The 16,678-nt window shown below is 39.2% G+C and overlaps 1 protein-coding gene across 20 annotated transcripts in view; it reads right to left on the reverse strand.

Annotated features, from left to right (window-relative positions):
• sorbs2a (sorbin and SH3 domain containing 2a) overlaps positions 1-16,678 on the reverse strand; it is an 85,354-nt gene that overhangs the window by 39,380 nt on the left and 29,296 nt on the right. For 16 of the 20 annotated variants that reach the window (XM_047366385.1, XM_047366386.1, XM_047366384.1 and 13 more), the window contains 5 exons: positions 4,617-4,672; positions 3,615-3,704; positions 1,296-1,322; positions 1,038-1,162; positions 141-794 (listed from right to left, as the gene is read on the reverse strand). In XM_047366385.1, coding sequence (XP_047222341.1) covers positions 141-794; positions 1,038-1,162; positions 1,296-1,322; positions 3,615-3,704; positions 4,617-4,626 — 906 coding nt within the window. In that variant the 5' untranslated portion in view covers positions 4,627-4,672. The remainder of the gene's footprint in view (positions 1-140; positions 795-1,037; positions 1,163-1,295; positions 1,323-3,614; positions 3,705-4,616; positions 4,673-16,678) is intronic. The other 4 variants (XM_047366393.1, XM_047366392.1, XM_047366396.1 and 1 more) reach the window with 2 other exon arrangements.

The raw sequence follows: 16,678 nt of genomic DNA on the forward strand, positions 1-16,678 counted from the left end.
ATTCATCTAATGCAACAAGTGTCTAGCTGTTCAGTCACTCTTGATGCTACCAAAGTCCAAACACGAGTGTTTAACCACATAGACCTGTAAGCAGTCACTGAGCATCTTGCTCTCATTACGCTGCACAGTCAGGTATGTACCAACAGCTGTGCAGGCGATGGTCTTGGTGGAACTGTAGGAGGAGGCTTTGACATCTCCACTTGCGATGGGGCTGCAGTTGATGTGCGATTTGGGTCTGGATCAGGGACCTTCACCTCCACTCTTGGGTTTGAAGCCAGGGATGCTGGATTTTTTTGATTTTCTGCACCCAAGTGGATAGAAACTGAAGCTATCTGTGATGGGGGTTGGGATGGGTTTAAAACCGCTTGTGGAGGTGTAGAAGCTGGTGGAAGGGAGCCTGACGTCTGGATCTTAGAATGAGCTTCAAATTGATGGTTATGGTGAGAAGGGGGGTCAGGGATAGTGACAGGGGTTAGTTTAAGAGAAGAAACCTTACGTGTCTGTGTGCTGGCAGTGGTAGATGCACTGACGTTGCTAACATTGTTTGCAGATGTGGGCTGATTAACCTGTTGGACTGAATTTGCACTGGTCTCTGAGTAGGAGTAAGAGGATGTGCTGCTATGAGTGTAGGACTCTTTCAATACTGCCTTGTCGTTCTTAGTGAGTGTTAGCATTCCAGGACTTAAGTCATTAGCCAGATCAATGATCAAGTTGTAGTCTGGTGGATTAGTGCCAGCGGGCAAGAGGTTAAAACTCTCTCTCCTGGGGGGTGGCAGTGGTAAGTGACTGACATCCTTGTTAGCCAATCAGAAGCAGAAGCCAATGTAAGTTCAAACAATAAAAATGAGAAAAATAATCAGTGCAAAGAACTCTATTATGAAATTGTTTCAAGAATCTGCTTAATACAGAGATTTTGCAGAAATTACTCATTTTCAGCCATATGATTTTTACCAACCAATGACATTCAAGTCCAAGTCAATATGTTTTCTATTATAAATCTATAATAAAGGTTTCAGCCTAGAGTATGAGCAATTTACCTGGATGGGAGACTTTTTGTCCTGTAGGTTGGGTCTGACACTCCGAAAGCCTTTGGCAGCAAGAGATGAACTGCTGGCATCTCCATTCTTCAAACCATCAGTAGCACTGCGGGACCGCCAAGAATCTGCAGATTATAATAATATCATGTTCAGGAGGGTGCTTTACTTTACATATTTTTAGTCTCATTAGAGTTGTTTCACAGCTTCTTTGGTCAGGTCTGTTGTTGAGATTTTCTACCAGAAAGACCAGTAACTTACCAAAATCTGATGAGTGAGAATCATTACCTGGGAAACAGAGAACAGCAAACACAATAAATATTGCTTCAATGTGTGGATATTTTGTTTCATGTCCCTAAAACAACTGATAGCTCTTTTGTTACATGAAAAAAAATCTAATTACATCTAATTAAGGAATCAGTTAACAAATCAATAAAAATGTTAAGAGCATGGTAGACTATGGTGAAAAAAGGGATGTAATAAAAGAACAAACCAAAGGAGAAAAATCTTATTATTCTATAGTGATACAGTACATGTACATCTGAAAAAATAAAAACACAACTTTCACACTGAATACGCTGACACTTTCTTTTAAAAAAATTCATTTGTTTATAAAATTAATTGAGGACCAAGAAACACCACATAAATGATGATTGCATGCACATTTAATCTGAAGAAAGGCTGATTGCATAAAAACAAGGAAATAAAGAACTCAAAATCCACTCTGATCCACTAATTGAAGAGCAATAATATGATGCCCCACAAATAACCTAAATAACAGCACCTAAAATACACAGGCGGAGATTAAAAAGTGCAAGGAATACAAGGCAAGACACTTTATAGGGTCCCAATGTCTTTGGGGTCTATCGCAGAGGTGCAGACTTGAGAGGTTTAGTTCATGTGAAATTGATTTAAGCAGAACCTCATCTGCCAAAAAACACCCATCATCTCCCAATAAAGATCTACCATAAAATAAAAAAGAGAATGAATTAACATTTCCACTATAAACATAATAGACCCCTTTACCGCCAGAATTAAAACCACCATACAATGTAAAAAATAAAGCAGAATGTGGATAGTTTTTACAGCAGACCTGGACAATTTGTATTTAGATGTCCTTAAACAGCCTGCTATAAAATGAGTATCCTAACAAGAAAAATGCAATGCGTGACAGTTTTTTTTAAGCTTATTTGTCGAAGGGGAAATCTTTTGCTTTGCTGCCTGATTTCTGTAGCAACCTCATCTTCAGCAGTGTGGCATTGCTAGCAGACTCTAAGCCAGTAAACAGCGTTTTTAAAAAACATGACCCACAGTAAAATTATAAGACCTTGACAAATGTTTTCAGTTATTTTAATTTTATTGTTCAGGTGCAATATCTACTGCTGCCAGAATAAGAAAAAATATATACTTAGTTTATTTGTAAATATATGGATTAATATTATCTTGTGGCTGCAATAAAAAGTCCAATCTCCGTCCTCCCAATAAATACCAAGCTCACACCCCTTCCACATAGAAGTAGGTATGCCCTGGGCCTCCGGCTTGAGAAGGACTGTCTGGTGGGGAGAAGCATTCGCTATTCCTAATGGCAAAGGGTCGGCTGTGTCGTTCAATGGGAGACTTGGGACAGTTGTATGTTTTTAAGGCTGCCGTTTAGATGCAAAACATATCAATAATGCTGTCAAAGACGATGCCCAACTTCAGGTTTTAGAACCTGGGCATGGCTGGTTCATAGTCATCAATGACAGATGAACAGATTTTAGATTTTGTGGGCAAATTTCCTTCCTACTTGCACTTCCCAAGGTGTCCTCACAGCGCACTATGCCAGGTTAAAATGACTGCGCAGAATGAAACACTAAGTGGTGCAAAGTGCCTAATATAGATAAATGTTTACCTGCATCCTTTCATACTGATGATGTTTCAGAGCCCAAAAACAGGAGGCACAGAAACTATGATTTTTCCAAATTTGCCATGATTCAACCAGGTTTGAAGTCATGAATGTCCTTTTGACTGTAAGGTGCTGTAAATTTTAGAACTTATTATCCTGCTAAAAAAAAACTATTTTAGTTTCTACTGAGAAATCTAATCTACATCTGACCTTGCATCTAAGAAGTAAAGAGTATATCATTAAGCACATAATGATAATAAGGTACTAATTTCTGTTTAAGCTGTATAATGTCTTAACAAGTAAACAGAACATTACACTCAAAAAACAACATTGGCAAGACATAATGCTCTGTTTGACTGTTTTAGTCATTTTTTAAATCATAGAGATCACACTGAAAGTGAATTATTAAGGTTTAAATTAAAGCTGATTTAGAAAGCCATGCATGCCCATAAAAAACAAGATGACATAAAGGGAAATACAAAATTCAAATAATAAACTGAATTTGACACAAAAAAAATCTGTAATCCCAAAACTGCTTAACTGAAGGAGCAATAGCCTTATTCTTACCATGCAACATCTTAGACATGTATTACTGTCTCCAACTTAAGCAACCTTAAGTAAGCTATAGATTGAAAATATAACAAAACCTTCGTGCTTTAAAAGGTAAAAGTCTGTGTGTTTGCGAGTGTTAGTACCTGTGGCCAGATTTGGTGAGCTCTGGACCCTCTTCATTGGAGAGAGTATGAATGACAACCCCACGCTTTTGCGTGCATATCCTCCGCTATCTGAGAATCCCCAGCCAGGCCGGTGATCATTGAGCCCGAAGCAGAAGCACACATGCACATGCACAATCGCAAAAATATCAACACACCAAAACACAAATACCCACAAAAAAAATACAGTTAGAGCAAAGCGCGTGCATTTGAAGTGCTTACTTTAAATCAGTGCATGCCATTTGTTTGGTGCTGCAGTAAATCTTTCTTTCAAGATTGGACAACCAGTGGTGTGTAATAATTTATTAGATTTCACATATAATGTCCAGACATAAATTCAAGAACATGATCAGTTTATAAGCAGTGATCCCAAATGCTTTTAAATTAAGTCAGCAATATCAAACAAGTGTTGAGGGACATGTTTGACCATGATAATATCATCAAGATCTACAGCCGACAAATAAACAGTTAGTATTCTTAAATAAAAACACATTTCTGTTTAATGTTTGCTAACACATACTGGAATACATTTAAGTCCTATAGTAAGTACATCCCCGTTAAACAGCTTCACTGCCCACAAATACAAACAATGTTACAAAATTTTTCCCTGCAAAACTATTGCTGTCTACTAATCTAACGACGGCCAATTAATAAGCAGAGTCAGGCCCCCCCTGGCAGACTGACACGGTTCCATGTTGTGTTGAGAGGTTTACTTGATAGATTACTGACTGGTGGTTGACACTAAGCTTTGAACAGTTATTGTGAAATGAAAACCTAACTGGCCACCAATATCAGACTACCTTTACAAACACTTTACAAAATATTTTTATTTTTTATTACTTATTGGCAACAATATTTCTGCTTGCAAAACAAAACAAAATCTGACAATAGAAATATATATTTTTGATTGAACAGAATATAACAGGGTATGGGATGATTTCACGATTTTTAAAACTAATTTGAATGTTTTTTGTGTGTTCATACCTGTATTCATATTGAAGAGCACTTCTTACTGGTTTACTGCAGAGGGACACACTTTCCTGCAAAATAAAAAAAAAAGACTCATAAGGGAATCCCATGGGAGTCCCACCACAGCCACAACTTCATGAGGCTATGAGATTTCAATTTAATTATTTGGTAAGACAAAGAAATTCATAAGCATGCAGTTTCTTGGTCACATGCTTTGGCCAAAAAAGCTACACAATGTGACAATCCCCAAACACTGAACTGCAAAATGTTCGCTCAAGGGTTTGTAAAATAACCACACAACAACAGACATATAAGACATGAACACCCAGGTATTTCCTTATACAGTTGGCCTTTGGCAAGACAATATCAACCAGAAATACTGTTTATGATTCCAGTGCAAACGATCAACACTGTTGCATTTCAAAAATAAAGCACAACAACACATTTTTACTACTATTTGTAGTCTAGAAATCTGCAGCCAACACATTTTAAATATATGGATTTATATGAGATATATTTTGTAGCTCTGCAACATTCATTTATTATCACTCAAGGGTTAAAAGGTACTAATTTCTGAAAAGATGAATAATGAGGGCTTTTTACCATCTTCACAGGCAGATGCAGATTTGTATGTAAAAAGTAGAAATTATGTTGTATGATTTAAATTATGTAAACCATTCACTGCACCTTTCAATTCGCAAACAAAACAGACACAGCTTTCACACATGACATTAATGTCTGTCCTAGATACAGGTTTGAAGGCATTCCTATCGCATTGAGGATGCTTTCCCTCTCGGCCACCTGCAGAGGTGGCCTTGGACATTTCTATCAGCTTTAGTTTCACAGTGGAAACGCAGGACGTCCTGAGACAGACTATAGAAACACCCTCTGACACCACATGACTCCCCTCAAGCAGCAAGGTTATTAACCGGATATAGAAGTTAAAAACATTTGTAAACAGTTTTGGTTAAATCCACACTGCTCTCAGCTGATCGAAAATGATTCAACAGCCATCCGTAATTCTCTAAATGTAGGTGTTTTTTTTTTAAACTTTCTGGAATCCTCCATTAATAATTTTTAGGGTTTTTCTTAAGATCAGAGAATATGCAGAAGATGCAGTTTGAATGATCATTTTTGAAGCTTACTGAGCCAGATGCTTTTACTATATAATGAAATCACTCCTGCAAAGCACAAAATCTTGTTGTATGCGGATTGTCCAGCAGTGCTGTGTGTGTAGGCTAATACATTTGTCGGCTGGTTTACTCTGATGCTGTTTTAGGGATGACAATCATTGATCTTTAGTGATTGTGTGCTGAAGCTGGGATTTATAGTCTCCTATTATTTGTTCTTCTTCACCTCCCTCATATTGCATCTGTTAAGCAATACAATCATCTCATCAAGTGTTGCAGCTAAAATAACTGATAACTCTGATGCAGAGAAATCTCTCCCATATTGATGTCTGAATAAAACCAATTTGTCCAACCGATTAAACGAAGATGATCTTAAGATGTAACAAAAAGCAGACCTGAACATGTCCTTTTTATTGCTCAGCTGACCTTCCTCCTCTGTTATGTCATTATTACCTGGAGTTTATTGCCAGGTGTGAATGGTGGTTGTTTACATCTGAATCAAACAGGACTTATGTCAGTATTAGATCTGAACTGTGCCAGAGAGAGAAAAAAACCTAATTCAAGGCATGGATATTGAATGATAAATCAGAGGTAAGCTATAACTAAAGGTTGCCACAAAAATTCATTAAGTTCAACATAAGATTGAAACCAAAGCAACAGATTTTACAAACACTATTAAAAGAACTGTGAAGACCAAACATTGGAACAAAATGTCTTTTAGTACAAGTAGTATTAAAAATCCCTGCAAGGTCCTTGGAGCACAATGATAAACAAATAACCTTCCTGGCAGTAATAAATGATGCAGATTACCATGTTAACTAACTTTATCCATGCGTCATGCCTGTGTCTAGCTATATGGAGACATTTTCGTGGAACAGGAGCTAAATGACACATGATAAATAAGCATAGGGTATACGTCGAAAGCTAAACGCATGAACACACATTACATTGCTGACTAAGTACATAATACATAGTGTCATTATAGGGTTTGGGGCTTTTGGCACAAACAAGACATAACAAACTCTATTGGCTGCCATTTGACATGTATTTAAGTAAAGAATGTTGATTGCTAACACTGTATCCCCCCCCCACTGGAGTTTATTTTGGAAGAGGTATGTAACCATATCATGACATGAATGTATTGGCCCTTAGTATTAGGCTATAGTGATGAGTGGCACTGGAAACCATTCCCATTTGTATGATCAATATGATGACTTTCCAGGCTGAAATTAGACCACAATTAGGGATATATATTCACAAACTAATGTCATTGTAATAATGTCTATATTTATAAAAAGGAAAGATCAGATAAACAACACCTTAAAGAATATAAATCTATATAAAAACAGTGTTGCTCAGTGCTTGGAATGAAAAAGCAAATGTAAAAGCACCTCTTTAAATTGTATTTTACATTACTTTCTATTTTTTAATAGTGGTTCTGATCTCTGTTTGGACCAGTCGACTGTTTAGACCAGATAATGACCCCTGATCAAAAACAAAGTAGCTAAGAGCAAGCTCCTCCTGATAGATAACCATATTTCCTTGCATTGGTCTAGCAGTATACAGAAAATCATTTTAGCAGACAGTTTAAGCCAGGATTAAATAATTTTACCACCAGCTACAGGAAAGATCCTCTATGTACCAGTATGTCAGCCAAACAGGGCTGGCCCAAGTGTGTATGGGGCCTTAAGCCGAATTTGATATGGGGCCCCCCTTTCCTGTTAATAACATCACCACCGCTAACAGGGTTCCCATACAGATTTGGTGGAATCTGGGAGACGGGGACAAGTTTAACTGGCCGAGCTTAAGAGCAATCACGGATAATTGGTAATTATTTGCTGAGATGTATTTTTGAACAAACCTTTAGCATTAAACTCCTAGCATTAGATTGTAACCATGCTAGCACAGCTGTCAAACAATAAAGGGTATTCTTTGCATATTTACTAAGTATAATTGCAAATTCTTTTGAATGTTAAATTTAAATGTTAAAATATAAAATTTTTAAACCATCCAATCCAATTTAACAATATTCTCATTCTCAGTAAAAATACAAATTTTACATCTGTGGTCTGTGTTAAAATTCAAGCATTTATGGGAGGCCCCTGATGGCTTGGAGGCCCTAAGCAGCGACTTAGTTTGCTTATGCCTTGGGCCGACAATTAAGACTGGCCAGTTTCACCTTGATCAGCTCCCATCTGAGATCTGCAGTGTAAACAAGGGAAAAAACAGAATTTCTTTTTTACTGTTTGGCAAATGCGTCAAAACTAAAAAACCCCATTCTCTTTAGCCACTAAATGCACCACAGCAATATGTGCATTCATAACTATCACCTCTGTCAAAGAACCGGAGTATTTCAATACTTGCAAAAATAAATGTGGTTAATACCTTTTTAACAATGTTTATTTTTGTCGAGAACATTGTTTTTGTGATCGTTTGGAGCCAAAACCAAAATTTAAACAGAACATATCATGTGTTTATTGTTAGTTACATCTGACAGTTGAAATAAAAGAAGAAATCCCTACGTGTGTTATAGTTATCTGTAATATCACCGACCCCCTCCTTGACCCCCTGCAGTTTGCCTACAGAGCCAACAGGTCCGTAGATGATGCAGTCAACCTAGCCCTTCACTTCATCCTCCGGCACCTGGACTCCACAGGAACCTACGCCAGGATCCTGTTTGTGGATTTCAGCTCTGCCTTCAACACCATCGTCCCAGTTCTGCTACAGGAGAAGCTCTCCCAGCTGAGTGTGCCCGACTCCACCTGCAGGTGGATCACTGACTTCCTGTCTGACAGGAAGCAGCGCGTGAGGCTGGGGAAGCACGTCTCTGACTCCCTGACCATCAGTACCGGTTCCCCCCAAGGCTGTGTTCTCTCTCCTCTGCTCTTCTCCCTGTACACCAACAGCTGCACCTCCAGTCACCAGTCTGTCAAGCTTCTGAAGTTTGCGGACGACACCACCCTGATCGGACTCATCTCTGATGGTGATGAGTCTGCGTACAGATGGGAGGTGGACCATCTGTTGGACTGGTGCAGCCAGAACAACCTTGAGCTCAACGCTCTAAAGACAGTGGAGATGGTTGTGAACTTCAGGCAGAACCCAGCCCCACCTGCCCCCATCACCCTCTGTGACTCCACAATTGACACTGTGGAATCTTTCCGCTTCCTGGGAACCATCATCTCCCAGGATCTCAAGTGGGAGCCAAACATCAGCTCCCTCATCAAGAAAGCCCAGCAGAGGATGTTCTTCCTGCGGCAGCTGAAGAAATTCAACCTGCCAAAGACTATGATGGTGCACTTCTACACAGCCATCATTGAGTCCATCCTCACCTCCTCCATCACCATCTGGTACACCGCTGCTACAGCCAAGGATAAGGGCAGGCTGCAGCGTGTCATTCGGTCTGCTGAGAAGGTGATTGGCTGCAGTCTACTGTCGCTCCAGGAACTGTACACCTCCAGGACCCTGAAGCGGGCAGGGAAGATTCTGGCTGATCCCTCCCACCCCGGTCACAGACTCTTTGAGACTCTCCCCTCTGGCAGGAGGCTGCGGTCCATCCGGACCAAAACCTCACGCCACAAGAACAGTTTTTTCCCATCTGCCACCAGCCTGGTTAACAAAGCCCGGAAACCACCCTGACACTGTCCCTTTCCCCCACACCCCCCCTTTTTTTGCTGACAGGACACTTGTAACTTGTAACTCTATGAGTTACATTAACGCTCAGCATGGACTCCTGCTTACTTGCACTGCTTTACTTGCACAATGATCACCTGCACTGTTGTATTGCTCTTGCATCCTATACTGCTCTATATTTACTCTCACTCACTTAAAACTGTGCACATATATTTATATTATATTGTAGATATGTTTATACTGTTTAATTTGTACTGTATTGCACCGACTACGCCAAAACAAATTCCTTGTATGTCCAAAAACGTACTTGGCAATAAAGCTTTTCTGATTCTGATTCTGATATTGCTGGATATGTTTATATGTGAGATATAACTGTTTAAGAACAAACTAAAGCTCAAGTCTGTTTGCTTTATCCATAAAACTTTGTGTGGTGGGATAAGTGGAGTCTTTACTTTCCATGTTGCTCTCCTCCAGTACTAATACTGTGAAAAAACAGTTACTGCAAAAGTAGTTACTCCAGACATTTCCTTGCTATGACTATAAAAGTAGAACCAGCCCAGACATGGCTGTCTGCCAAACTCCTTTTATGCTCAAGAGCTCTGCTGCTTTACAAGATTCAAATCAGCTTTTTATTCAATTTATTTAGATGTTCACAACAAATGTTATGTCATGGCACTTTAAAAGACAAACACAGAAATATTTAATAATATCAATCCTGTTATGTACACAGATCTGCAGTCAGATTGAAATGTGACATCCAGTAATTCCAGCTCAGCACCATATTTCAGAATTTTTACGTTTTTATCTTCTGTTTACAGGCAGATGAACATTTGCATGTTGGAAGTGCAAATTATCTTATTAGGTCAGAAGTCAAAGAAAACCAAAAATTGGTGTCAACCTGTGAAAGGCTGATCAGTGCATATCTAGTCAAAACTCAATAACTGAGCAACATTCTTTTTTGTATTTGCTTATGTTGCATTAAGCACATCCTATACAAAGGGGCCTTTTAGGTAAAACACTTCATAAGATATATATAAGATAATACTTAGAGTACTATCCTTAAAGCTCTGCAGCTTAAAAAAAAGTACTGTTGGTTCTCGAGCACTTGCACTTTTGTCCTCATTATGTGACAGCTTCAAGATCCAGTCAACGCCAAAGAGATGGAGGGGTGCTCCTTGTAGAAAGGTTTTATATCAGCATAAGGTTCAATATAAAAGGATGTCCTCTGAACCCACTCAAGACTGTGGAAATGGTGGTGGACTTTCGGAGAAACCCCCATACACCCCCCTCACCATCCTCAACAACACTGTATCGGCCGTGGATCACTTCAGGTTCTTAGGAACCACCATCTCTGAGGACCTGAGATGGTCTTCACACATACAGGTCCTTCTCAAAATATTAGCATATTGTGATAAAGTTCATTATTTTCCATAATGTCATGATGAAAATTTAACATTCATATATTTTAGATTCATTGCACACTAACTGAAATATTCCAGGTCTTTTATTGTCTTAATACAGATTATTTTGGCATACAGCTCATGAAAACCCAAAATTCATATCTCACAAAATTAGCATATTTCATCCGACCAATAAAAGAAAAGTGTTTTTAATACAAAAAACGTCAACCTTCAAATAATCATGTACAGTTATGCACTCAATACTTGGTCGGGAATCCTTTGGCAGAAATGACTGCTTCAATGCGGCATGGCATGGAGGCAATCAGCCTGTGGCACTGCTGAGGTCTTATGGAGGCCCAGGATGCTTCGATAGCGGCCTTTAGCTCATCCAGAGTGTTGGGTCTTGAGTCTCTCAACGTTCTCTTCACAATATCCCACAGATTCTCTATGGGGTTCAGGTCAGGAGAGTTGGCAGGCCAATTGAGCACAGTGATACCATGGTCAGTAAACCATTTACCAGTGGTTTTGGCACTGTGAGCAGGTGCCAGGTCGTGCTGAAAAATGAAATCTTCATCTCCATAAAGCTTTTCAGCAGATGGAAGCATGAAGTGCTCCAAAATCTCCTGATAGCTAGCTGCATTGACCCTGCCCTTGATAAAACACAGTGGACCAACACCAGCAGCTGACACGGCACCCCAGACCATCACTGACTGTGGGTACTTGACACTGGACTTCTGGCATTTTGGCATTTCCTTCTCCCCAGTCTTCCTCCAGACTCTGGCACCTTGATTTCCGAATGACATGCAGAATTTGCTTTCATCCGAAAAAAGTACTTTGGACCACTGAGCAACAGTCCAGTGCTGCTTCTCTGTAGCCCAGGTCAGGCGCTTGTGCTGCTGTTTCTGGTTCAAAAGTGGCTTGACCTGGGGAATGCGGCACCTGTAGCCCATTTCCTGCACACGCCTGTGCACGGTGGCTCTGGATGTTTCTACTCCAGACTCAGTCCACTGCTTCCGCAGGTCCCCCAAGGTCTGGAATCGGCCCTTCTCCACAATCTTCCTCAGGGTCCGGTCACCTCTTCTCGTTGTGCAGCGTTTTCTGCCACACTTTTTCCTTCCCACAGACTTCCCACTGAGGTGCCTTGATACAGCACTCTGGGAACAACCTATTTGTTCAGAAATGTCTTTCTGTGTCTTACCCTCTTTGCTTGAGGGTGTCAATAGTGGCCTTCTGGACAGCAGTCAGGTCGGCAGTCTTACCCATGATTGGGGTTTTGAGTGATGAACCAGGCTGGGAGTTTTAAAGGCCTCAGGAATCTTTTGCAGGTGTTTAGAGTTAACTCGTTGATTCAGATGATTAGGTTCATAGCTCGTTTAGAGACCCTTTTAATGATATGCTAATTTTGTGAGATAGGAATTTTGGGTTTTCATGAGCTGTATGCCAAAATCATCCGTATTAAGACAATAAAAGACCTGAAATATTTCAGTTAGTGTGCAATGAATCTAAAATATATGAATGTTAAATTTTCATCATGACATTATGGAAAATAATGAACTTTATCACAATATGCTAATATTTTGAGAAGGACCTGTAGACACTGTTCAAAAGAAGGCCCAGCAGAGACTGTACTTCCTGAGGCAACTCAAGAAGTTCAACCTTCCACAGGAGCTGTTGGTCATTTTCTACACTGCCATCATTCAGTCTGTCCTGTCTTCATCCATCTCAGTGTGGTTTGGTTCATCCACAAAACAGGACAGGTCCAGACTGCAACGAATAATCAGGACTGCAGAGAGAATAATCAGAGCTGACCTTCCCTCCATCCAGGACTTATACAGGTCTAGGGTCAAGAAAAGAGCTGCCAAAATCTCTGCAGACCCCACACACCCTGCACATAAACTGTTTAGAGTTTTACCTTCAGGCCGTCGCTACAGAGCACTGTTCACTAAAACCAGCCGCCACAGAGACAGTTTCTTCCCCCAGGCTGTTTCTCTGATGAACATTCAATAGAGTACAAAACAACAGCATACAGATGTTGGAAATGCACCTTTTTCATTAGTTATGTGTATATTGTACATTGTAAATTGTAAATTTGTATATTCTGTAATGCAAAAACAGAACAAAAGAGCGAAGTGTACCGGAGGCAAATTCCTTGTTTGTATGCACGAACTTGGCAATAAAGCTGATTCTGTCCTGAAAAACCAACTGTAAGTCCCACTCTCAACAAGTCTGCAATCAGGAATATGTCTTTGGAAACAAACTGCACACACACATTCCTGCACACACACACACACAGTCTATTTTAACTTTAAAGGACTTACACTACCTTGTACTTGCCTCCTTCAGACTCACTCTAAGCTGAAACATAACCACCTGCCAAACCCAAAGCCTTATGCTAACCTTACAACATAACCTACCTACAAAACTTGAATGATTTACATTTTGGAAAGCTACTTCTGACCAGAGAATGAAGGTAAGTCTCCATAACATGGCTGCAAAAACTGATTTAGGTCCCCACAACACGAGTAATGCTGGCCCACACACACCCACATAGACACGCACAGTCACACCCACAGGAGTAAATCATGAGTCTGGCGTCGCAGGCTGTCTGCATCCAAATGATGGTCAGATTATAAGCAGCATCATGTTTCTTTTAGACAGATCAGCGGCGACACAGCAGCTGCGACCATGGTGTAATGTTAGGGCAGGACACTTGAAGAAACTGCTCCAGGCTTTATAGCTCTGCCCATTTGAAAGTCTGTCAAGACAAACTGTGCAACCCTTTACAGTTTCACTGGAAAATGTTTGTTTTTTTTACAGTACCATCAACTGATTTAGCATACCAGTGAATGTGATAAATGTTTCATAAATAATCAGTCAATGGTTTGCCAAAATGTACATGGTATTACTTACAAGAAAAGAAAAAGGCATGAGCGTTGAGATAGAAAAACTAACCCCTCTACCACTTTCAGTTCTAAAATATATTTAATGTTTTCTCTAATAGAAGACCCATTTTTTTCAATATGCTGTTCCAAATCTGTTCTTAATTGCACAAGCTAAAGCATTTGGAAGGTCCACTTTCTCAAAGTTAGTTTTTGATTTTTGTATTTTGCTGTGGTTTATCTGCTATCTACAATTTAGACATTGGTGGGCCACTCTGGAGACTTGCATGTATATAATTACTGGCTGTAACAGCAGTGGGTTTGCAAATACACAAATAGGAGCTGGAGGCCAGAAAAATCGGTGAAGTGCAACATCAAACTGTAAAGATCCAATAATCTGTGGAGACGTGTGACTATGTCTGATCTAAAAGGCCTTACTTTGAGTATCAGATCATTTTAAATATAATAAAAATAAATTTTAAAACATTGTTGTGCCCTGCAGTCACCACAAACCTGTGGGTTACTTGCATCAGAGATGTAGCTATTTTTTTTTTTACCAGAAATCCAGGAAATGTAGTGTTAAAGATTATGTAAATATTTCTAATAATAAAATGCATTTACTTGTTTAGTTTTCTCACAAAACTAGAACTGAGATGCTTAAACAAAAGATAAATCACAATTAAATAATGGCCAAAACATTTCTGTGAAGGGAATGAGATAACTTTTCAGAATCAATCAAAAACTCTTTTGGTGAGGAGGTTTGAAAGAAAACTAAAAACTGACAGCACAAAGCAGGGCGTCACTATTCACTGCAGACAAGGGTCAGGAAACTGATACCATCTCTGGTCCGGGCACCTTGCAACATCCTGACCACTCTGATGCCAACAGTATGATGATCAGCTGACGTTCACTAGTGGAAATGTTTCAGTGCCATGCATCTTTTATCCTGGGCAGGGGTGGAAATTAGCATCAGCCTCCAGCCAAATGCAGGTAATTATATGAAGTAGCAAGTAAATTTGACCAACGTACAAATCACAGTTGGTTGGTCTATTTTATGAACAGACAAACAGTGTTCAGATGATCTACAGGGGGCAGCAGTGCATCTGAGTGTGTCCCACTCACCATTTCTCAACTCTGCAGCACAGCACTTGTAAAAATGTAAGTTAATTAGATGAAAAACCAAGATAGTATTAGCCTGCCTTTCATGCAAACCCCTCTATTTGCGAAGATCCTCAGTGGAAGAGAGATGCATATTTACTAGGACTTTTTGTAGCAGTAGTCCTTAAAACTGCTGTCACGCTGTTTCCTATCTTGCCATTTATGCTGGCGTTGTAAAAAACATCTTTCAGGTATGTGTTTTGCTTTGATATGCTCCTGTTTTAAATAGTGCATGTGTACTGGGTTCAAGGGTGTGGAATTTACAGTGTTCTGCTGTGACAACAGCACCGTTGTCCTGGAGTTGTTAAAAAAAAGCCTGTTATGTTGATTGTCATGCTGTGTCATGATAAAAGCGGATATTAGGTTATTAATTAGTTAGACTATCTGCTCAGGTAGCTAAGCTGCACTTGGTTCCTTAACAGACATGCTGCTTGTATATTTCCTACTATAGTTTTAAAACAGCGCTCTCTATATATAAGACTATAAGATTTTTGCAAGCAGCTATATCTATAATTGTTGCAAGAGCATGAATGGTGTCTTTCTTCAACCAGCTAACTGGCTGCTCACAGCCAAAGGCAGGAGAGAAGTGGCTCATCTCGTTGCTTAAGTACTTTTTCTGGCCTCTGATTAAAATGACTTGAAATTTGAAGGAACGCTGAGACATACATTTTTTGGCAGTTTTGAAAAAGTAATAATTTAAACTATATGCCTATGCCGAAGTGTAAGAGAAACAATGTAACAGTTTAAAATTAAACTGTTGATTTGATCAAATTAAATTATATTTACTTTTATGTATAAATGGACCAATCAGATGTACGATACAAATTACTGGATTTCTTTTTGATCTGAGCTGTCTATTACAATTTTGCCAGACTCTGATTTTCTGATTATAATATTTCCAAACACATTTGTGGGAACTTTGTTTTTAATCCTAAATTCTTGAAAGACATAATACATTTGATTTAAATGTAAAACAAATAGATTACAAGATTATCTCCATATGTGCATCACAGCATAAATGGATATAAGCATCCAAGAATGTGCTCCTTGTTGATGCATTCACAAAATCAGATTTTTTAGGATTTGACCTGCAATGGACAAAGCCAATCAAGCAAATATTGGTCAACTGGTGGTTGCATCAATACTTTTGAATTAAATCAATACGCTTAATTTACTTCAAACAAATTTGTCCTTCAAATGTTCTATTAAAAAGCTTCTAATGTATAATTATGTTTTAGTAAATGTTGAACAATTCATTAAACATAGTTTTTTTGGTGATTCTTTGTGACACAGCAGTAGACAGCGAGCACTTATTGGAGATAAAGCCCTTAAGGACCCTGACCCTGAGTGGTCACTCTGGCAATGATACTTACATGATGTCAGCAGATTAAGCTCCTTAGAAAATCTATTTAAAGACCTAAAAGACTTTAAAGTCATCACACAGACATGTTCTAATCATCCTGTCCTGTAAAAAAATGCCTGTCAGCTGGTAAAAACAAATCTAGTAGAAGCATTAAAGAACATATTTTCTACAGCAATGGCCCAGTGTACATAAACAATTGCTGGGTTAAAACTAAAGAGCAAAGTACGGCTATTTGTAATACCTAACTGGTCAGATGTGAGAAAAATCTCCTCACAACAGAAAAAGACATCCCAGGAGATGTAACATAAATTTCAGTCGAGACATCTAGTTTGAAACTGACAGATACGAACACATCCAAAAAAGGCAGAGTGCAGAATTGCTGCATTCTTTATTCAATGAACTGGAGCCAAGTAATTTGAAGGGCACATTTTTGTGGTAAAATGAGGGTAGTAAAAGGTTGCTGCGGGAGAAAGGAACCCACGGTAATGAGAAGAGGTTTAGCTTAGATGAATTTACT

The sequence above is a fragment of the Girardinichthys multiradiatus genome, chromosome 5 (assembly GCF_021462225.1).
Source record: "Girardinichthys multiradiatus isolate DD_20200921_A chromosome 5, DD_fGirMul_XY1, whole genome shotgun sequence".
Lineage (NCBI taxonomy): Eukaryota > Metazoa > Chordata > Actinopteri > Cyprinodontiformes > Goodeidae > Girardinichthys > Girardinichthys multiradiatus.